This window comes from Thunnus albacares, chromosome 2 (genome assembly GCF_914725855.1).
Source record: "Thunnus albacares chromosome 2, fThuAlb1.1, whole genome shotgun sequence".
Lineage (NCBI taxonomy): Eukaryota > Metazoa > Chordata > Actinopteri > Scombriformes > Scombridae > Thunnus > Thunnus albacares.
Window position 1 is genome coordinate 9,341,915 of NC_058107.1, and position 23,153 is coordinate 9,365,067.

General features: G+C 41.4%; 1 protein-coding gene across 10 annotated transcripts in view; it reads right to left on the reverse strand.

The window, feature by feature from the left end:
• arvcfb (ARVCF delta catenin family member b) overlaps positions 1-23,153 on the reverse strand; it is a 238,791-nt gene that overhangs the window by 22,646 nt on the left and 192,992 nt on the right. For all 10 annotated transcript variants that reach the window (XM_044364799.1, XM_044364826.1, XM_044364815.1 and 7 more), the window contains one exon: positions 21,712-21,783. In XM_044364799.1, coding sequence (XP_044220734.1) covers positions 21,712-21,783 — 72 coding nt within the window. The remainder of the gene's footprint in view (positions 1-21,711; positions 21,784-23,153) is intronic.

Genomic DNA, 23,153 nt, shown 5'->3' on the forward strand with positions numbered 1-23,153 from the left:
TGCCAATTTTGGTGACTTCTGGTCTTATGGTTTTTGCTGCAGGAACACTTTTAGCGGATAAAAATAAGAAGAAGAAGAAGAAAGAAAGAAAGAAGGAAAGAAAGAAAGGAGGACAGAAAGAAAAAGAAAGAAAGAAAGAAAGAAAGAGAGAAAGAAAAAGAAAGAAAAGAACAGATCTCCAGCAGTGAGATTCACTGCTTGAACCCCTAATTATCACCCCACTGCAGTTCCCCTTAGCTCTATGGAGCGCTTTAGCATCTTCCAGCTCATCAGTGTAATTTTGGGCCAATGTTAGTTCAAGTATCAAAAGCTAAAGCCCAGGTTGAACAGTCTCTGTCAGAGTTGTCTTATTATGTATTTTAATATTGTATTATAATTACTGATACATTAGTGTGTAAGCAGCATTTTAATATTGTTGCCGGTTAAGGTGGATATTCTGTATTTTACATTCTGTTCATGTTTTGTACATGAATATTGATTTGTAAAGTCACTAATAATGGTAGCGCTCAGATAAATGCATTTAGTAACACTTTACTTTATGTCCCCCTATTTAGCATTTACAGTATATAAACATTTAATAAATGGTTAATAACACACTGTTATGTAGTTATAAACAGATATAAAGACATGTTTAAGTGTTTATTAATGTATAGTTTTTGTCTTCTATGAAGACATATTATATATTATTACAACTGTTTTTTACTATATTGTCATTCATTATCTTTTTATATACCAGCCTCCACTTATGGGTGTCTACAAGAAGATTTATAGTTGTTGACAAATACATTGATCAACAGTGTCTGCTAACAACTACATTATAGTGTGTTATAAACAATTTAGTAACGGTTTATATACTTATTATAAATGATAAATAGGAGGACTTAAAATAAAGTGTACCAAGTAAAGGTTCTCATTCTGCCAGTGTCAGGCACATGTACACTAATGGTCTCCACCAACCACGTGTCATACACAAGTCAAAGATACAAAAATAAACTACAGTCTATAAATGAATACATAAAAGTGTAACAAGCATTAGTGCCAACTCCCAGTGAACTCAACCCAGCGTGTCTATTTCCCCTGCCTGTGTGTTGGCGTGGCAAACATCACACACACAACTGTGACCTCCTTATGAGATTCCTGCTGAGCTCTGCTTCACAACTTGCTGAGGGACACACACAAACATCCAGCTTTGCCTTTACACACACAAATACAAATGCACAAAGACGACGCAGGATGCTCAGGAGATCTACATTCATCCCTAAATGAGGTGAAAGGGGAGGAGCAGTGGGTTATTTTTCAAAGGAAAAGATGACGGTGACAACTCCACCGACTGAGACGAAGCTCAATTAGTGACCGGGCGCTGAAGAGAAGTGGCTTTGTGGCGCTGCGGTGCATGAAAACTGGGTTAGAAACAAAGTTAGGTTGAAGTGATTGAGTGATGCTTGGTACAAAGCTATAGCATTAATTTGGTTCAAGTATCTGCACTATTGGCTGCAATTAAAGCCAAGGTGTAGCGGTGTGACAGGATGGTAAATGATAAAGGATTAACTGATCAGTGAGGAAGGGATGCACGAACACACTCATACATGTATGTGAGCATTATGAAGACTCCTCTCTCGGACTCACATGAACACCTCACTGGCTCAATTCTCTCAGCCATCTTGCCTTCCTCTAGGATGGTTGGCTGCATTTGTGCAGCACTAGATACACACCTCTACAAACACCTCCATACACACACACACACACACACACACAGATCCACAAACACACCAAGCCCTGGCTCGGGCATGTCAAAAAGTGATGTTCATCGATCCAGTCTGCCTACAATGTGTACAAGGTCTCTTCCTGCTTCTACACAAGCTCCATTTATTTACTGCTCCATTTCTAGCACACTTACAGCACACAGCACTTCCATCGAATCAAGGGGACATGATGGCGTATCACTTTCTACAACTCATAGGGGAGTTTTACATTGCTGTGAAAGGACTGGAGAGAGATGGGGGAAGATACAGAGAGTGGCAGACAGAAAAACAGAAAACAAACAGCAGATCATAAAATAATCCCTCTTATCTGTCATCCTCAGTCAACTTTCTCTAACAGGTTTTTGCTCTGTAAGAGATCATTCTCCGTTGACAGGAATATTGTCATAACACATGGCCTCTGACCCTTGCATTCCTGACTTCTGGTTAACTGAAATGCTGTTGAGTAGTTGAAGGAGGGGCCTTTATGCTATAGTCTCATTGTTAAGTTTCTCCAGTTAACTGTCACAGGAAGACAGAAACATTGGAGACAGAGTAAGAAAAAGAGAAACAGAGCAGGGTTGACCACAGGGTCACATTCTCCCCCTTTGAAAAACTGCATAAATAAACGAGGCCATTCCAGTGGAGAAGCCTCAAGATGCTGAGTCTCCAGTCTCATTCCACATCTGAAACTCATGCACATTTAACCCCACCAGCAGCCTTTTTATGTGCAAGTGTTTTATGTAAGTACCTGCAGGCATATGGGAGAGTGCTAGAGTGATAATGAAGACTTGCGCAGGGCACAGCCACAGCGGGACGATGGCTAAAACTGCACATCATTAAAAGTAGTATGTCACCGGTGTAATAATGGTCGTGACTCTCTCAGCTTCATTAAAAACCAGAAGGTGAACAGTGAAGCCACGTAAACAAAACAAGTAAATTGGCAGGGTCTGCAGGAGCTTAAGAAATGCCTTCAACAGTTATGTCTGGCCATGAGTCATATTTTTTTGTTTATGCCGCCTGAAGGAGCACCAGATGTAGTTTAACACATCAGGACAAAGTAGATCGTGTCACTATTCCTGTGGACGAAGGATAATTTATAAGTGGACAAACCAAAATGTAATCTATCTGAAAATCCAGCCAAATCAGCTTATGTGTGTAATCTACATTGACTATTGTATAAGGGCATTCAGCGATTATAAAGGCAGTGTTTCCCCCATATTCACCGCCGCTGCAAAATTATGAGCGCCGCTGCTAAAATTTCAGACAATCATTAATATCAACGGGCTACTAATGATTTTCACTCATACACTGTGTGAGTACAAAAACTCTGCGTTATTGTGGATTTTTTTTAGTCATCCTCCCTCTCTTCATTCTTCAAAGGACATCTATGTGAAAGGTACGAGAGTAGCGTAACTCCGTTAAGGAATAAGGCAATGCGTGTATGTATGTGTGTGTGAATGTGCATGAGTTGTTGAGCGAGCGCAAAGGGTGAGCGGCAGAAACATGACGTGAAGGCGAGCGGAGCAGAGGAAAAGTTAAGCAGTAAGTTGTCAATCTGGCAGTAAATGTACAGTACAGACTACAGTTTGTCAGTTAATAAATGCTGCAGCTCCTCAAGACAAAGAAAATACTCATCTAGGGGGTTAGCCCCGAAGTTAGCAACAACGCGTTAGCTTAACTTGACTAGGCTCACTTAAGGTGGACTGACTTTAAAGGTGGACCGCAATTCTCATTGTCTCATTTAGTGTCAATGTCAGCCGCTCTTAAACAGAGAACGTCTCTTTCTTGAGTCCCGTCCCATCTGATTATTGGCTAGATGATTGGAATGAGAAATCAGAATTCCATTTTTATGCTGGAGATGCATCTTAGCGTCATGTGTGAATGACACTATGGCTACGAGATGCATGTTAATGCTGGGTATAAATCACAAAAAAGTAAACTTAATTGACTGTTGTCATTTCTGTTGTGGTGAACCACTGTGAAAATCTGCTTCTCCTCGCAGGTTACACTGAAAACAAACATTATTTTGCAAATACAATTTGACCCATGTATGATTCAGTTGATTTAAACCACGCAAGTGTCCTCAACCTAAGCCTGAGGGAGAACATGTGATGGAGGCTCGCATTCCCTTTCTATCCACAGCCCTCCCAACAGACTTGGAGCCCAGAGGAGCCAAAACAGAGTGCACTGCCAGGCTGTAAAGGCCGTTCACCCCCCAGTTACCCCTTCAGACAGACAGGGTCCAGGAGTCAAAGCTTCATTATCCCATTTCGCATCCAGTTTGGCCTTGCCGCAGATTGGCATCTCTATGGGCAGCCCCAGGGCACCACACATTAGCATACCCACACTGCAGTTGGCCTTAGTTTGTTGGATGTTGACAAAGGGAGGCAGAAGGTGGCAGTTGGCCCATCTCTTGGACAGTTACCCATCAGCTCTGGGCCACAAAGATGTCCTGATGCGATGGGGTGGTTGAGGGGAGGGGAGAGAGAGTTGGAGAAAGAGACACAGTGGACCAAAAGGAAAAGATGTCACTGAAGTCACAAGGGGAATATGCAGCACAGACCCCTCTACCCTTCTCTTCCTCCATCTTTGCCATTTCACTACAGGCGTCCTGCTCCAGCACTACCAAATGTTGGGTCCATGAAAGCTTGTTTCCTACCATTTAGCACAAAAGGGTCCTTTTCAGCAAGCGATTTCTGCAATGACAGGGTAGCACTTTCACTTTCCTGTGCTGATAGGCCAGCAAAGTCCCGCTGTGGGCTTTTAGAACCAGAAGGGACACATCAACACCGCTATCAAAAACATGCTGACAAATTGACACCAAATTGTCTGAAACATCCAAACACTCCCTTAACTTAGTCCATCAGAAATGCTCCATCTTTCCAAACTTTGGACAAAAACACAGAGCCAGTGGTCTTTCACTCTTGAGCCACAGTTGTATTAGATTTTCTGTGGCTCGCTCAAGAATGTGCCTCGCAGCTATCCGGCCTCTCAGGGGATCAACAGTGGTAATGCGCTGGTTGTTTGTCTCCAATGTTCCTCTTGCTAATGTAATAGTGTTCCAGGGCCTGAGGTGGAGGTGTTTATATTAGAATCTCTGTCAGGTGAAGTTATTATTCCCCTTCGGACAAAAAAACATATTGACAAGATATGTCACTTTTCAAATTGTGTTAAGTATGAAAAAATAACATGACAATTTGCCCCCATTCAACAAATGGCTTTCTCAGTTAATATTGCCTGCTGTTTAGACATAGGTGTGAGATAATACAGATGGCCTGTCTCAGCCACACGAGGCTCAGGTTTGTCTTGCTTGTTTCTGTTTGTGCTGCAATCAAGTGCTCCTGCTTTCATGTTTGGCACAGGCTAATGCTTCATGTCATGGCTCCAGGTGCTTTTAGTTGGACATAATAACAAAATGGACTGAGGGCAAAAAACACAGTTAAGTGCATCTCCCAAGTTGTATTTCCCACTGTGTTGGGATAGTTGTGTGTACTTAAATCTAAATTACAGTATGTGTGACAGCACTTAAATCCAGCTTTGCAACCAACCAACCACAATTGTGGAGGTATGTCACTATAGCCTATAAAAGTCAACATAACAAAGATAAGTGTGTTTGCTGCTGGCATGTTTTTCATAATTAGGACAACCTCTTACCCCTAATCACTGCATCATTGTTATGCTGTCTTCACATTATATGGGAGTTACCGTAATTACCTGTTTGCTACTTGAATATGACATGAAAACCATCCGTGTCAACATCCAAGTGGTAATTGCCAGTTGGGAAATTTTCCTGAAAGCTCAAAATGAAAAGAAAACACAAACAAACAGGGATGCCTCATGTCAGCCAAATGTAGGTGTTCAAGGTGATTAAACAGTAATTTAACATATAGTGCAATAATGAACATGCACATTATTTTTTAACCTTCATACAACCAACTCCTCTATTATACAACCGTTGCTTAGCATTACAAGTCATTGTTACAATTACTCTTGTTATTTGTAAGAATTATTAGTGTTTTGTTAAGAAATAATTTGTTGGCTAAGTAGTATTACTTTTGATACACCTATAGAGTATGTTTCTCTTTGTATTTTGTTGGTATTGCCAAAATGTCTGTTTTAGGTCCCAAACACTTGCAAGTAAGACTGTAAGACAGCTGGAATCTCCAGTAAAGAAAGACATACAAATCTCATTCAGCATTCTGTCTGAATGGGTAAATGCATGTAAGCCGACCCACCTTTGACCATGGTCTGCCCGGCTTTGGTGAGCTGGCATTGCTAATTTAATAAACTCCCTCAAGACGAAAGAGAGGGAGAAAGAAAAAAGCAAAAAAAAAAAAAAAAAAAGCCAGGGAAAAAGGGGGTTTGATGTAACTGTAATGCTCTGATTTATCGGAGCGTATGCAGCTATACTGCGGACTGGAGTCTCTGCTTATAGTGACAACTACAGATTAACCTGTCACATCTGCCACATATGAATAGGCGTAAGATTGGCAGCCACCATCTTGAGTTGTCTGATGATGTGAGCCCTCAAGTCATTAAAAGGGAATCTTTCCAATTATTACCTCGAATGATGTGGATGTCCCTGTCTTATGCTGGTCTCCAAGCGTAGCCATTAAGCTGATGGAGAAAATGCCAGGCCACTGCCCATCCTACATACTGTGCACACACACACGCACGAACACAGGTTTACTTAAGTCACTTTTGGGGTATTTACATAGACGTACATTAATTTCCTAAAGACTTATCCTAACCCTAACCATGACCACTACTTGCCTAACCCTAACCTTTACCCTAACCTTAAATTTAATCAACGTTAAAAATCAGCGTTTTACCAATTGGGGACACAGCTTTTGTCCCCAGTTGCACAAGCCGTCCCCAATTAACTGGTCTTAAGTCTGGTGTGTGTCCCTGAAGGTGACTTAAGTCATACTGACACACAAACAAGCACACACACATACACACGTGTCTGGACTCTGCTATTAAGCTGGCTGCAGATAGAGAACAGATACAGAGCAGCCTGCTTCTCTGCTGGGAACATTCATTTTCTCTCCCTCTTCCTTTCTTTTCCTCTCTCCTCTTTCCTTTCTTTTCACTTTCTCCCACCATCTTCCTCGCTTCAGTCTCATAACCATCCGTATCTCCCCCACAAACACAAAATGCAGCACACATTCCAAAATTGCTCTACCTATTGATGTAGACAATATGTTGAGATGAAAGAGTACACGATGGTAGTACTAGGGTTGCTATGGAAACTCCTCCCCACTGCCACTAACAAATCTGTTCAGTCCACGTTCATACCGAGACAGTTGGGCCAGCAAAACAAGAGGACCAAACTGCTTTTCTAACTGAGTATTACATAGCACTGGAACATGGTCATTCAGATTGACTTAAGTACAGTGAGTGAAAGCAGAAAGTTCTAGTGCCTGGCACAAGAGCACTCGAGGCTGCCACAATGTGCACTTTAGCTTTAAAAGGAGACCTTTCCCATCCTCACCTACAATCTCATAATTCCACAGCAACTGGCAAAAATACTAGCCTGTGGGCTGCAATTAGCGGCCAAGCCCCGCTTGTGCTCCCTTGTAAGTTTGTGTTTAACAGCAACAGCTCCCTCAGAGGCTCAAGTGCTTCAGAGTGGAGCGGCGTGTGTCTCTGTTTTCAAACGTATTAGGTGTGTATGTCTTTGTGTGTGTGTGTGTGTTTGTGAGAGTGGAGTGTGTTTCAGCATCACCTTGAGTGCTTGCTCTCTTTACCCAGGCAAGTCACGTCCTCACCCAGACGCAAATGAAACTAGAAACTCCAGCAACAGCGAGAGCCTGCCAGAGAGAAAGAGATAGAGAGGGAGAAATAGGTGGAGAGAGAAAGAGATAAAGATAAAGAGAGAGAGAGCAAGAGCGAGAGCCCACAGAGAAAAGCTGTGGGGGGGCGGTGGACAACGTTTCCCATTTCCTGTTTGGCAGCTCACCTGAGCCTGAAAGGCTGAAAAACAAGCTCAAGTTGTCAGGGCGGTGTCGTGCTTTCACCACAAATTCTAACTTAGCCGATTCTCAACATGCTACACATCCCTACGTCTGACAGGGATTTCACAGTGAAATGTGGGGGAGAGGGGAGAGGGGCGGAGGAGTAAGAGAGGGAGTGAGGAAGCGAGAAAGAGAGATGGGGGACAGAGGGAAAAAGAGTAGAGAGCATAAAGCTGGAGGAAAATGGAGAGGAAGAAAGGAGGAAAAAAGGTGACTAAGGAGTGGGGAGGGAAGGAACAATATAGAGTAAAGGGAGAAGGAGTAAAGGAGTGGGGGATGGATAGAGAGAAAGAGGGAATCGTGACTGAGTGGATTTGTGTGCTGGATGGGACAGCTGTTTGGTATATAGTCCACAGAAATGCATGGATCATGTCAGTTGGGGCAACAACAAGACAGTAATAAGGGAGGAAAAAGAGAAAAAGTAATCTACCATCTACCATAAGAACAACTGATGCACTGCAGCACAAGCTAAATGATGTACTCTGCAGTTTGGGGAGGGGGTTTTGGGGGTTGGGTGTCCAGCCTTCAGGAATAAGCCCAGATAATCCTGTGGACTGCTGCTCTGCTTGATATAGATATATAAGCGGGGTGGGGGGGTAGGCAGTGACTGGAACAGGGACTGAAGATAGAGGCCTGAGACTGAGGCAGATGTGGAGGAAGGGGGGGATGTGGGTTGACAGAGGCCTGGAACTGCAGCCTGGATGAGAAGAAGGAATAAGGCTTACACTAACCCACATAAACAGACTAGGTTTGGACTAACGTCTGTTATTTAATTTTAGGTTTGAAGCTGCTGGTACCTGCAGTCTATTTAAAAAAATCTGAACAGTGAACATTTTCATTACCAAAAAAAAGGTGCAGGTATTTGATGGTTTGTCTGATCAGCCGAATTATAAAACAGTAGATATTTGTGGTCAAATCAGAAATTGACTGTTTGGGGATGTTAACTAGAGCAATTAACTAGAGCATTTAAAGAGTTTGTAAGGTGGTGCATTTGATGTTATCAGAGTTTAAGGTAACGTCTATGGCTCTGTCCTTTTCTTTATTAGATTTGGGGAGGTTTAGACTCTAGCAACCCAAGCTAATGTTACCTGAGATAGCATTACCAGTTAGCTGTCCAAAAAGCCTATTTTTCTTTCAACATTTGAAAACATATTGTTTGAAAATACAAATTATGTAAGCTAGGCAACAAAACAGGTTTATGTTACACTATAGCTTTCCTTATCATAAATGATATTGCTTGTCATACTTTACTACTAACTAGGTCTACACTGCAATACAAGAACATTGTTTCTTTATCTCCATGTCTTCTACATGGATCATCATACAGTTACAGCCTTAGTCTTTCAGGTCGATATCATGCATGTTGCCATCTAGTGTATATATCATAGTATACATAGTTTTGTTTATAGTATGTACTTATAATATACGCTAAGATTCTAGTTTTTAAATGGGACAGTTTGAATCATTAAAAATAGAACCGGAGACACTGTTTTCAGCCAACTCATGGAGCTAACGTAACTTAATTAGCTAGCTAGATATGGCTGATCATATCTGACTTGGCAGAAATGGAATATAATATTATTAAGTATGTTTTAATGAGTGTGTAATAACCTGAAAATAAGAATCGTGTTTTTGTTACCTTAAAATGAGCCCTTTACATCTACAGAGGGAGCGGGTCCTCTACCACGAAGCCCACCATGTTGTACCGCCATGTTTCTACAGTAGCCCAGAACGGACAAACCAAACACTGGCTCTAGAGAAGGCCTTTCGCGTTTTTCACAATTTTTGCAGCCACCATAGGTTCAACTATACACTTAGAAGGGGAGGGTGACGGGAGGGGTATTCAGTTTGTTGCAATCTTAACTTCTCCACTAGATGCCACTAAATCCTACACACTGCACCTTTAACCTTTGATAGGATGGGATAAGACAGTGTGGCTGTGTGTCACAGTGGGGCTTCAGTGTTTTTCTTTGTCTTATTTCTTTGGTTTGTCTGTGGAGATCATCTTTGTTTTATTGTTCTACTTTTGTTTACTTTATTAGTCTAGCAGCTTTCACCTGTGTTCATTTGTTATTTTTCACCTGCTTGCTTTCTACCATATAGCCTCTACACAGCCATGGTACTGTACACACACCCACACAGGTGACACTTATTTTGCCTAATTAGACCTTGACTCAGTAAAGTGTGGTTAGTACAGACTGAATGACATTTCCCTGACTCTACTGTCAATTTAGTTGCACCATTAAGATTCTTATTAGCCCATGAAGAAGAGGTCTAATCAGTCAGAATAACTGTTAACCCCTGTGTAGCTGTCCAGGACCTGAGGTCATTCATTCTTTGCTAAGGTCATTTTACTAGCCCTTATTTCAGGTACATTTTGTTTTCTTTTTCAGATTAAAATTGTTTTCCAGCTCATATCCTTTCCACAAAACATTAAAGCATCTATATTTTCTGCCTCAGAGTGGCAGACCAAGCCACTGGTTTATAACTCTGAGTGCAACTGTAATCCAACAGCGATGGTGAAACAAATCTATGCCTGAAACAAACATGACAAATGGAAGAGGAGGTGTGGCATTTGCTGAATGCTGATTTACATGTTCCGAATCACTAAAAAAAAGGTGGGGGGGGGGCCTGCACTCCACCCAGCTGGCACACCAAAGCCTGAATAAGAAGCTCCTCTTTTCCAGCTACAGTCTGGAATCTAGAATGTATGATGACGGCTGTGATGGTGTTTGACAGAGGAGGGATTTCCTGTGTCTGGGTCAGCATCAGCACCCATCCCTCATTTAATGCTCCCTCCAGCCCCACCAATCCCTCCTTTGGAAAATGGCCTGCTGAAGTGTGATGGATACTCTGGATTAACTCTCGCCTTGGAGGATGACAGTCCACACTTTTTTTCTCCATACAAACACACACACACAAACACACACAGCAGATACAGTGGTCAATTTTCGCAGGTAATATTCTCTCTCTCTCTGCAACTCCCTGACAAACAACACCACCTCTAATAGCCACATAATACCACCCTCATGGTCAAGGGCACAGTGCACCGCCCGTTATGTGTGCAAGTGTGTGTGTGTGGGTGAGATTGAGTTAGTGTTACAGAGCATTTGTGCATGAATGAGCTTGTGTGTGAGTGACTGTTTGTATGCGCGCTTATAAGAGTCAAATGAAAGGCAGTGAGGATGAGATGAGTTGCTCTCACTGGCTAAAATGAACCCATCGTTAAATCAAACATACATTAAAATCCAAAATACTTGTGATTATAGAGCTGTCAAACAGATTGGCTGTGGCAACAAAAAGTGCCCTCTTCCCACTCCCTCCACTCACTTTCTTACACAAATAGACTCTTATATCTTTCTGTTTGGCATTTATTTTATATTTCTCCTACTCCTGCTCATCTCCTTCAGGGCTGTTGAAGTCACAGAAATATTGTAAGAGCACTGAGACCTTGGCCTTTCCACTCGCTTGCTTGCTTACTTGCTGGAGAGGAGTGCAGAAATTTAATGTCGCGTAGGAAAAAGGCGTCAGTTAAATCCCTAAAACGTAGGCTGATATACAACATGACTGATTTTATGCTCGGAGTGAAGGCTCAGTGGAGGAAAAATTTGATTGGACTCCTGCCCGTGCTGAACTTGTCTCTGCTTCATCTGACCCTCTCCTTCCATTGTATACAAGGACAGCAGTCCTTAGAGTGCATTTAGACGTTCCTGTTTACAACAGTCTAGTCTGTTTACAAGCAATATTTCATTTACTGTTTACCAGTAACAGGACAGTGGCAAATACTGAAGGGGGGCTTTCTTTCCCTCGCTAAGCCTGTGTTGTAGCTCTAGCGATGCCAGTCAGCTCGCCATTAATCTGCTTTTAATTAGATTAAAGCGTCTCTCGCAGCAACAGGAAGCAGCGCTCTTGTGCCTCAAACGGGGCCAAACAAAGCCTCCAACTGGCAAGTAAATCTCACTGCTCTCTCTCCTACTTCCCTGGAATCATTCTTGTCTCATAATTACCACTTTGCTCCAATTGCTCAGGTTTGAGGAGACGGGGGAGGCGAATGACATGGTTAATCATCTGAGGGGCCTGATGTTGCAGGCTACTGTAGATTCGCAGCACTTTCTAGAATCCCACAGAGCCTTGTAGGAGGGAAAACACTGATCGGGGGCACTGAGTTTTTTCGGGGTAAGGGAAGTTTAAAGAACTTGAGAAACAGTTGATCACTGCTGTGGGTGGAAGTGGTGTTAAATTTATGCACCACCACAGAGGAAGTGCTGGGAATTAGTGGCGCCCCACTATCCTTTGCTAAACACAGGTGGATAAATGCTGCCATGCATCAACACACACACACACACACACACACACTAATCTGCAAGGACTTCATTCCACTAATGATGTGTAGAGCAGCCACTCTTCATGAGACCTCCTAGGAATAGTATTATTTTGCAAACCTCTTTGTATTTCCAACAAAACACGAGGTGGTCCCACTTAAATAAACCTCTCATTCTACTCATTTGTTTTTTACTCTTCCTCGCCTTATTATCACTGCCAGTGTGAAACAGCTCATGAGGGCAGGGTTTGGAGTTGAAGGGGGGGGTTGCAGCATCTAAAATGTCAGCTGCAAGCCGCTGGCTATTCACATAATTAGTCCCTTTTCTCTGTTGTGCTTAGTTTTATAATCAACAACAAAGGAGGGCAAGTGAATGGCATGTGAGGAGTGTCCAGTTAGCTGTGGCCAGCTGAGCAGGCTAGGTGGACGGTGGCGGTCCCAACAGCTGGTGTGCCAGAGCAGGATTCAGTTTTAATCCCAGGTGAGGTGGGGAGGGTTGGTGTGGGGGGGCTAGACTGGAACATTTAGCATCTGGAGCAAGCTTTTAACATGCTGGCATACAGTATGAACACATGACAACATACTTTACAGACAATTATATGGACATATCTACAATTTTAACCAGTTAACCAGAAGTCCATAGCCAAACCGATCAGTTAGTCCTCATCTTATCTCTTGCTTAAGCAAAATATACTATTTGAAACTCTTCCAATAAAGCATAAGTCTTACCTTTGTGTGGCTAGACAAGTATGTTTTCAGGTGCGACCAGCAGGGGGAAAACACCCACAGCAGCTGCAGTTGTCTCTGCTAACTGCTGTGAACCGAGGCGGCTGTGGGTGTTTTCCCTCATCAGACACAAGCAGCACTGAAGAGCCTGCTCTAGCTGCACAAGAACATACCTTGACAAACCACACAAAGATGAGATTCATGCATTATTGAAGAATTTAGTTGAAAATGTTTTGCCACAATGCTATAGTTTGTGATGGGAAGCATTTGGGACTCCAATGCAGTGGATGAAAAAGTTCTTAACAGGCCAAGTGGACCTTACTCCAGTCCAGGTGACTCAGAGATGACTCATGTCAGTGATACTCTGGATGTTCTAATAGGGGCAAGACCTTGCAAGTGGCTGCTTCCACTAATTGCTTACTGATGCAGTGAAAATTAAGATCACCTACGCGGCTTGGGGACAGGCAAGCATTTAAACCATTTCAAGATATGGTAAGAATACATCTCAACAATTGGATTTAAATTAATCTTGAGCCCATATTGGCTGCATACTGTATCCTTTTTTTAAATATCTGAATAAAAACCAATCCAACCAAGATGCATGAAGTGTGAATGGGGTAATTAAAGTCCTTCAAACTTTTAGAAATGTAGTAAATTATTCCCAGTTGCCACATGGGGCACCAGCTTGCAAATGTGTTCCATGTAGCAACCTATTAGAAAATAGAAACAATAAACACAATTTGGATGGAAATGCCAGAGGAGCACTGTTTTGTATGATTTTCTGTACTTACACTTTTATTTTTATTCATCATGTATTTAAGCATGAGATCTCCAAAGATAGAATATCTCTTTTTTGTTTGCTTGTATCCCATTTAGCTTTGCCTCTTCAGCTGAAGGTTATGGCAAAAATGGAACAGAAATATAAAACCAATTAGTCACTCATCACACCTTGAGATTCACAGGCCTCTTTTTTTTAAGAGCAGGATAGTCTTCCCTCTGGATGTGATGGCATTCAGTATTAAGAACTGTAAAGGTGATGCAACACACCGTATATTTGCCATAAGGAAGGTGTAACACAGAGGGAAATGTAATGACTGAGCCAGCAGAGAGATGGAGAGTGATATAAGGTGCCAGACAGTCTGGATACAACCCTGTGTCAAGTGGATGCTATGTGTAAAGATAGCAGAGAAGCTGAGAGTGAGAAAGTAAGTGTGAATATGTGTGTGCTTGTGTGTCTGCGCAAGTGTTACATGTTTATATGAACGTTTTTTTTTTTTTGTTTGTGTGCATGGTTTGCATATGTGACATTCTATCTGTGTGTGCGTGAGGTAGCCATAATGTTTTGGGGTCTCATCTTGCTGTGAAATGTGACGGCAGGAAGTGAGAAAGAAGAGGTGGAGGAGGGATGCAACTGGAGCGACTGACTGGTGCATTTATTTTGAACAAAAGGGTAAGTGAAAGTGGCCAACAGGCTGACCGTAGCCAGCAAGAAGTCAGCAAGGCTGGGAGTCAGCATTCACTATCCGTGGTGTTAAATTCCACAGTGATGAAAACAGAAAGCGCCTACATGAGAACCCTTCTTGGAATTTGGGATGGAGAGTAAATTATTCATATTATTCTGCTTTAACTTGGAGTGTAAAGTAGACACAAAACAGGCCAAAACTTTCCCTTCCATTGGAATTGTGCTACTCTGAAGCAGACTTGGCAGCAGTTAATGACACAAAGATGATTTATCTTGAAAAATAGATCTGCTTGAGCATATTTGCTCACTGCGGCAAGACGTTCATCGTGCCTTTGGACAAGACGATTGCTTTTCTTGCTGCAGCTTCGGAGACACATGGAGATATTACAGGGAGGATTAGACGAATCAGATTCATGCCGCAGAGCCATTAAAGGAAGTATTTCTCCTCACATGTGCGGCGACGACAGCCGAGACAAACAATGAAAGTGTAGCTCCGTTTTCCTTAATTCAATTGAGGCTCTGACTCTTCAGACTTCAAGAGCTGAGATGCATCACAGACAGAGATGACTCCGATTGCAAAACAGTCAGTGTTCATTATACTACAAATGGAGATCTCCAGCGAGATGATATCAAAGAGGGTTATATATACAATACATAACAGCTCACGTTACTGCTGTTTGTCAATACTAAGACCTCTCCACGAATTAAACGCTCAGCTTGCAAGACAAAGTAGTGAGACGAGTTACACAGTTGTCGTCTTAGTAAATGCTGCTGTTTTGTCAATTGCTCAAAGTGTGTTTGCGCGGTGATTGGAGCACAATAAATCTCTCAGGGATGGAGAGAGCATTGAATGTCAGAGAGCAAGAGAAATGAGAATTAGGAAAGAGAAAGAGAGAGAGCAAGAGGGCGAGCTTGTGGAAAGCGCTGAGGCTTTTCTAACAAGGCCTTTACTGCTTAGTCAGATTGCCCTCATTGTCAGATATGACTAATTAGCAGCACCTAATGCTGTTGTGATCAGTCAGCCTCACTGGAAACTACAAGCAGTTTGACAAAAAGATTCATCATGGTGAGAATAAGCTCTGCCAGAGGAAACAGCGTTCACCCAGAAACTTTCCAATTATTTCATCACAATATATATATATATATATATATATATATATATATATACACACACACATATATATAGTGGGGAGCGTGCTGGCAAGAGGTAAAAGGTAAAAGGCAATTAGGGTGATGCTGATGTGAATTTTTCAAGCTGACAGTGTATGAATACTTTTTATTGTCATCACTATAATACTGCATCCAGGTCAGGCTGTTATATGACCGGACTGTGGTAAGAAAATTACCTTCCTAATGACAAATCATATCTGATTTTTTTATTTGCCACGCTAGTAGGTTGGTCGGTTGGTTGGTCCACCATTTTGGTCCAGACTAAAGTATCTCAACAACTACTGGATGGATTCCCACACAGTTTTGTACAGACATTCATGGTCCCCAGAGGACAAAGACTGTAAACTTTAATGATCCTCTGACTTTTCTTCTAGCGCCATGATTTATGACCAAATACCTGCATTAGCATGCTGATGTTAGCATTTAGCTCAAAGCACTGCTGTGCTAAGTGCAGCTTCAAAGCTGCTAGCATGGCTGTATATTCTTAGACTTGGTGATGAACATTACAAAAACAGATAATAAATTTGGAATGTTACGTCACTGTGCAGTCTGAACTCACTGATGAAAGATATATGTGTAGTTGGAGGCACATGCAAAACAGCCCTGTTCACAGTGAGTTAGCTTACTAAAGCTAACAAATAAAGTCATCTTAACTCATCTACAACTGCTTTTACAAGCCTAAGTGTCTGTCCATGTGCCTAGAAAAAAGCCCACCTTCCTCATCTGTCAGGGTCAAATGATTCACATCTTAGTTTCACTAGAATCTGAGCACTTGTGCTTATTCATTTTGGCTGCTGAGGCTCATTGAAAACACACCCACATACTCAGAGAGGATGTGAGGCGCCTCTCATTCTCCTGCATCGTGACACCGCTCTGGCAATACAGTGGCGAGAGACAAGCATAAGAGAGAGCCGATGAAGAGGGAGGGGAGGAAGAGATGAAGGCTGCATAAAAGGTAAAGAGGCTAATTAATATGAGGCAGCATGTTTCTCTCGGGACAGCCAATAGCTGTTTCTGTATTCTCTTAACCTCCTCCTCAAGTTGGAGGAAACCCCAGCAAAAAGAAAAAGAACTTATTTTTAACTTTTACTGGCTAGCTTTTTTCTCACCGCTCTTAAAATAAAAGAGGCAAGATCAGCACAAGTGCACACACTCACTTATCACACAACACACCTTCTCCTCTCTTCCCCTCCTTCCTCCCCTCCCCTCCCCTCACCTGACCTTTCTCCAATCTAAAGGTTTACGCTGTGGTTTCAATTAACTGCTGGGAAAAATGTTTCATCATTTCAGGGGCTGCCACACTCACCGGCTCTTTAATGAAATGCGTCTTTTCACAGTTCTTAATTACTTTTGTTACAGCCACCCCTCTCTTTCTTTGGCTCTGTTCTGGGTGGAATGAATAATGCACCGCCAGTAACTCTGGACTCCTCTAATGATGTATTTGCCTGCAACAAGTTCCCCTTCTGGTGCAACTATACCTTAATCAGTTAGGATGGAGGAAGTGGCCACATAATCAACAAAAAGAAAGAATCACAACTAAATGACTGGCAAAACAAGATTACTGAGTGAATTAAAATAGAGCATTGATTTTAGAGATGCTGTCTGTAGTTTGTATAATAATTTGTAATGTGGTAGTGCAGAAGATTAGACATTGATGTTTGGTTTATGATAGACAGATGTGTCAGATGTATCTTTTGGTTCTGTCTGTATGTGTGTTTGGTTTAATGCTTATAGCTCTTGATGTACAGTCAGGATTTTTCACATCAGTCATATATTGGACTTTAAATTTGAATATAAGTAGGGCTTTTCCACTGCAGAAACTCTCCCAGTGGACCAAGAACCTTTTGAAGAACTACACCGGAACTAACTGGAGGAACAAGGGACTAAATTTAGTTCTTGTAGGATGGTACCTAAACTTATTTTATTATCAAACCTACTGCATAAGCCAACATTTCCTTGTATCTAAATGACAAAATAGGTTTTTGTTTTTTGACTGTTAATGGGGGATGGGATGTGATGCATAGTCTTTGGTGTTTAATTCAGATGCTTTGTACATCTACCACTGTGACCTCCTCCCTTAGAGGTTCTGCAGCAGTATAAAAATGTCACGTTACTCCCGTCTTTGTGTCGGAGAGAGGACAGTCATTGTTGACAAGACCACAAGAGGTCACAGAAAGTCAGGAAAATATAAACATTGGTTGTTTTAAGCATTTGAACAAACAACACATGCTGTTTTTTGTCTGTAACTTGCTTCACTCTGCCTTTAAGGTATAGTTTGACACTTTCGGAATTACACTTATTTGCTTTTTTTTTTTTTTTTTCAAGAGTTAGATGAGAAGTTCAATACCACCCTCACAGGTGTCCATTAAATATGAATCTACTGCCAGCAGACTGACAGGAAGAAACAACTTGCCTGGCTCTGTGCAATGTTGCAAAACATTTGCCTACCAACACCTCTAAAACACTCCAATTCACATGTTATATCTCTGGCGCACCCTGGTAGCCTACTGTTTAAAACCCCTGCCACATAACCACAAGATTACGCTGCATTTGATTCCAGCAGTGGATATTTGTTGCATGTCGCTCACTATATCTCTCTCTCGCCTTATTTCCTGTCATCTTTCTACTATCTACTTTAAATGCCCAAAATAATAACAATAAAAAGTTATATTTTCTCTGTTTAATTAATACAAAAAAAAGTGTACAAACGACAAATTGTGGTATTACAGGGAATCAAGTGCTGGTGTATTTCCTGGCTAGGGCGCGGTGACTTGCTGGACTCTCCACTGGTTGGTTTGGCAACCTCATGATGACGATAAAACTCCAGGAAGTCACTGTGTCCACAAGAATTAGTTCAGCACATAACCCATTGTTTAAGAGTTTTAAGTCAATTTTATTTCCTTTGGAAAGAGTTAGGCTAGCTGTTTCCCCCTGTTTCCAGTCTTAATGTTAAGCTAAGCTAACTGTTTCCTCGCGATAGCGTCATATTAATGGAAAGATGTGAAAGTAGTATCAATATTCTCATGTTCCTCTCAACAAGAAAGTGAATAAGTGTAGTGCTCAAAATGTCAAACTAAGGAGGAAACACTATGTCCTTTATATCATGAAATTTAAAGCTACACTAATCATATTTTTACGATAATAATGGCTCAAATCGCTATGTGTAATGAGAAATGAGTCACTTGTAGTGACCAACCCAGAAACTACAAATGAGTGCTAATGTTTATCCTTGTCAGCTGGATGTGTAATCAGGTTTGCTAACGAGTTCTCAAAAACAACTTCATACTGTATGCTGATAATATGTCAGTGTTGTGTTAACAGCTTGCCCAGACGTGAAAAAAAACAAAAAACATCTCTAATTAAAAATACTGGTTCCAGTCTTCAAATCATGTATCAAACTGTACTGGAATCAAAACAGGTATGAAACTGTAATCACATGCAGCAGAGCATCCTACAGGCTTGGTTCTCTTTCTTTCTTTTTCCTTCCCTCACACACTCACACACACACTCACACACACACACACACACATCCCCACACAAACAAAAAGATTAATCATTGCCCACTGCCAGGTCCAGCCTGGTCCAGCCTGGTCCTGGCGCTGACCTCTCTCTGTCTGACATCAGATCAGGACGGGGATACACATGTAATCTCCCATATCTCTCTTAGCCATCACCAGCGAATGAGAGCTTCTCTCTCTTACTCTCTCTGCGAACTCTCCACAGATGACCAGGGGATGTGGTGCTGGCAGGCGGCAGAGTACGTGCCTGAACCCATACAAAAAAAACATACATTTTCATAGACAAACAAACAAGACACCGAGATGACTTTTATGCTCTCGCAGTCACCAGCGCACTCACCTCTGATGTTTCCCAGAGAGGAAAAAGTGATAATTGTGCTTTAAAAGTCGATGTGGGTTTTGCTCCGGTGACTAAGCTTATTATCCATGCATCTCACTGTTGTTGTTACTCGCCTGTGTGTCGAGCTAATAAACGTCAAATAAGATTTGTCTGTCTGCACTCAGGAAAGGCAGAGCACTCTCTCTAACGTGAACCCACACACACATTTCAACTATGGATGACATTTAGGCCTATAATGATAATTGCTTCCTCTGGATTCAAGACTCCGAAGGGTGTTGTTTTCACATTGTGTAACGTAATCGCACCACAATTGTAACCGCTACATATCCACAGTCTCAGCATGCCAGCTTGGCTTTTACCCATGAAAACCCAGTGAGTGGAAATTATTAATTATCATCCTTGGAGCTCATCTGCGTTCCTTTACTTTAGGAGTGATAAAAAAAAAGGCAAAATCGGCTTAACTTGGAAAAGCACAGCAATTAATTGTGATCTAGTTTAATGAGAGCCCACTTTGCCGTGTTAATGTGGCTAATTAACAGTCAGATAGGAAGTGGTATTGACTTTGAGTGCCTGCCACTAGACATTGATGAAGGTGCTGATGTGTAAATACCACATAAGGATGTGTAACAAGTGCATGCAAATTCCACTAGATAGACAGACAGCAACACACACACACACACCTATCCACAGAGGTAGGTATTATACAGACCCACACACAAGCAAATACACATTCTATTACCGTCTGGATGCGCTGATGTGTGTGCTGCATACTAATTTGCTTTTTATGACTGTTACTACTGCATACCACTGCCAAAATCCAAAAGCAAAGAGAATATGAGTGCACACACAGTTAGTCACACTGCCAGAACCAGCTGCAGAGTCTGGGGGCAAAGCTACACTCTTCAAACTTCCACGTGATGAGTTTGCCAAGTTACCTGTGCCATATCACTGATCACATGATACAATGAATATTTATAGACACAGTAGATGAGCAAGAAAAGGAGAAGAGGTGAGTTATCGTTCTCTGAATATGGGAAAAAATAACAGCAAAAACTTTTTTTTTGTCCAGTTTTGTGTGTTGCAGACACATACATTCCGCTAAATCATGACATTACAAAATGAGCCCAAGGCTACAATTCAGATGCTTATACAGTAGGCTCAGTCGGAGTTTGGCAACATGTCAATACTACAATATGCTGTGAGATGATAGTTATTTGTCAAACATTAGTGCTTTTTTAGCACTGGTTATAATCTACTAATGGTCCCAAAGTGACTAATCCAAATCAATAAAGAGGCTTTCTTTATGGCAATATTGGATTCATAGGGATTTAAATCACTGGCATCCCCATCTGGTTAGTTTATCTACTGTATAAACAGTTTCTGCATTCAATAAAGTTCATTATGTCATGATATATATCAGTATCTAAATTACAGCTACAACTACTGAGTATTTTCATGCTTAATTAATCTGTCCATTATGTTCTGGATTAATAATCTAATCAATTCATTGTTTGGTCTATACAACATCAGAAAATTATGAAAAATGTTCATATCATTTTCATTTTTTTTTCTCAAAATAATTTCTTTGGCATTACCGCCTCCATCTGACAGCTAAAAGTGCAGAGACACAGGAAACATGGGCAGAGAGAGGGGCTTGACATGCTACAAAGGTCTGCGCCCGTCTTACCACAGACGCCTTTCCCATGTGGGAGGCGTCCCAAATAACAGGCATCCAGGGTGCCCCCAAATGTCTGTTTTTGTCCGACCAACAGCCCAAAATCCAAAGATATTCCATTTCAAGTGATTTCAAATAGAGAAAATCAGCAAATCCACACACTTGAGAAGATGGAACCACATTTTTGCATGAAAAATTACTCAAAAGATTTATCAGACATCATAATAGTTGCCAATTAATTTTCTGTTGATCGACTTATTGATTCACTGACTAATTGTTTCAGCTCTAATCCCACTTTGATACACTGTGATAGATTTTATTCATATCAACCACTCCTAGGCTCAGTAGTCACCAATGAATTATTAGCACAGTACAATGCAACAGACCAAAAAATGGATGCTACAAAGTCAATACAGCTCCATGTACAACAACAGGCTGCTTTTTTATTGCCTTTTGTGTCCCGTGCATTGTTGCAGTATTTAACAGAGAGACGGCTCACAGAGTTTATGCTCTCACAAGCTGCTGTCACAGTAGAGACACAAACCACCAAACAAAGCTAAATTACTAGGCCGTCTCTTTGACAAAGGCTTTGTTGAGGCATTGTTTAAGATCTAACTCATTTCCCCTCTGTCTTCTTCTGCAGGGTAACATCTAAATGAGTCATTTCCAGACTGGGACACTGTCTCTCAGGAGTGAAAGTGTTAACAGAGGGATGTTTTTTTTGACAGACGAGCGCCTACCTTTTGACGGCTCTGTGCGCTTGGGCAGATCCAATGTGTCGTAGTTTTTGTCGTTCTCACCGTTTTTTCTGCCTGGGTAGAGGAGAGAGGAGGGAGAATGATGTCAGTGTCATATCCTGAGACAAATGGATCGTAACAGACAATGTACTAGACACCAGGGTTAGGCCAATATGGGTTTGGGTGGCTGATACCAACATATATTTTTGAACTGAAGCTGGAAATAGCTCATATACATTGTCTATAAATGTAACTGTATTCATTTTTGCAGTCTTGTCAAGCCTTTCAGACAGCATTCAAAAGCACTTGAGAGCTAATTAAATTGTTAAAGGTGAGCTATTAGCTGCTCAGAGTAACCCAAGTTTCAATAAGGGTTGAACAAAATGACAGCCTGATTTTTCATAAAAGGACAACACTGATCCATTCATTTGGCAAATTCACATATTGGTCTAAACCAGGTCTACACACCAACCCACAAGAAAGCATGAATGTTTGCATGTAGACACAATACAGAGAGCTACAAGCATGATATGGTCAAACACACAAATAGATTCTACATTGTCTGATGCTTTGGCTATCAAACATGAGTGTGTTCACAGAGATGACTTACACCAAAAACACACTGTATGAGCACCAGACCACACACACACACAGACACAAACACATATGTATTCACTCACAATTGCACTCCTGTTTTCTCACTCATCTTTTTCCCATGATCACATATACACATTTTTTTACTGTAACAGGAGTACTTCCTGAGCAGGCAAACACCTTAAATAATGCAGTGCCAGAAGGGAAATGGAGTGGGTGGGGTGGGGTGATTATGGTGCAGCCAGCTAATGGTCATCTCACATGCACATGGACATGCCCATGGGACAACACAGAGATACAGAGCAGAAAGGCCGATTCCTCAACAGGGTAGGAAGAATTTATGAAGCTCTCCCTCTGGGCTGAACAGCCACTTCCCTTCAGGAAACAAGCTCATACATTTAAGTTGCGTAAATCAAGGGATAGAGGATATTGGGCTTCAATTTGAAATAAGATATTAACTATTTAGTGCTGTCTCCCTCTAAAATGATCAGTATTACACTACTTTTAGACTTACACCACTAAAATTACACTAATTATGGGAAGCTCAATCTCAATTATGATTATGAATATGATTCTAATATGTATCAATACAATATTTATTTGGCATATTTATGCCAAATATGCCAAATAAAATGAACCATATAATATTGTATTGTACTAGGCCCCAATCGATGGCTCTATTATTACATGTTCAAATGGTGCTTTCAGACTGCAAGCAGTTACCACTGCCACCTTTCTGGCTGCTCCAGTCTTGGCAAAAAAACTAGTTGTCTGAACTTGTTATGATAATCATGTCATATTGCTGGGAGGAGTCATTTGACATTTTGGAAAAATACTGTATACTTACACAG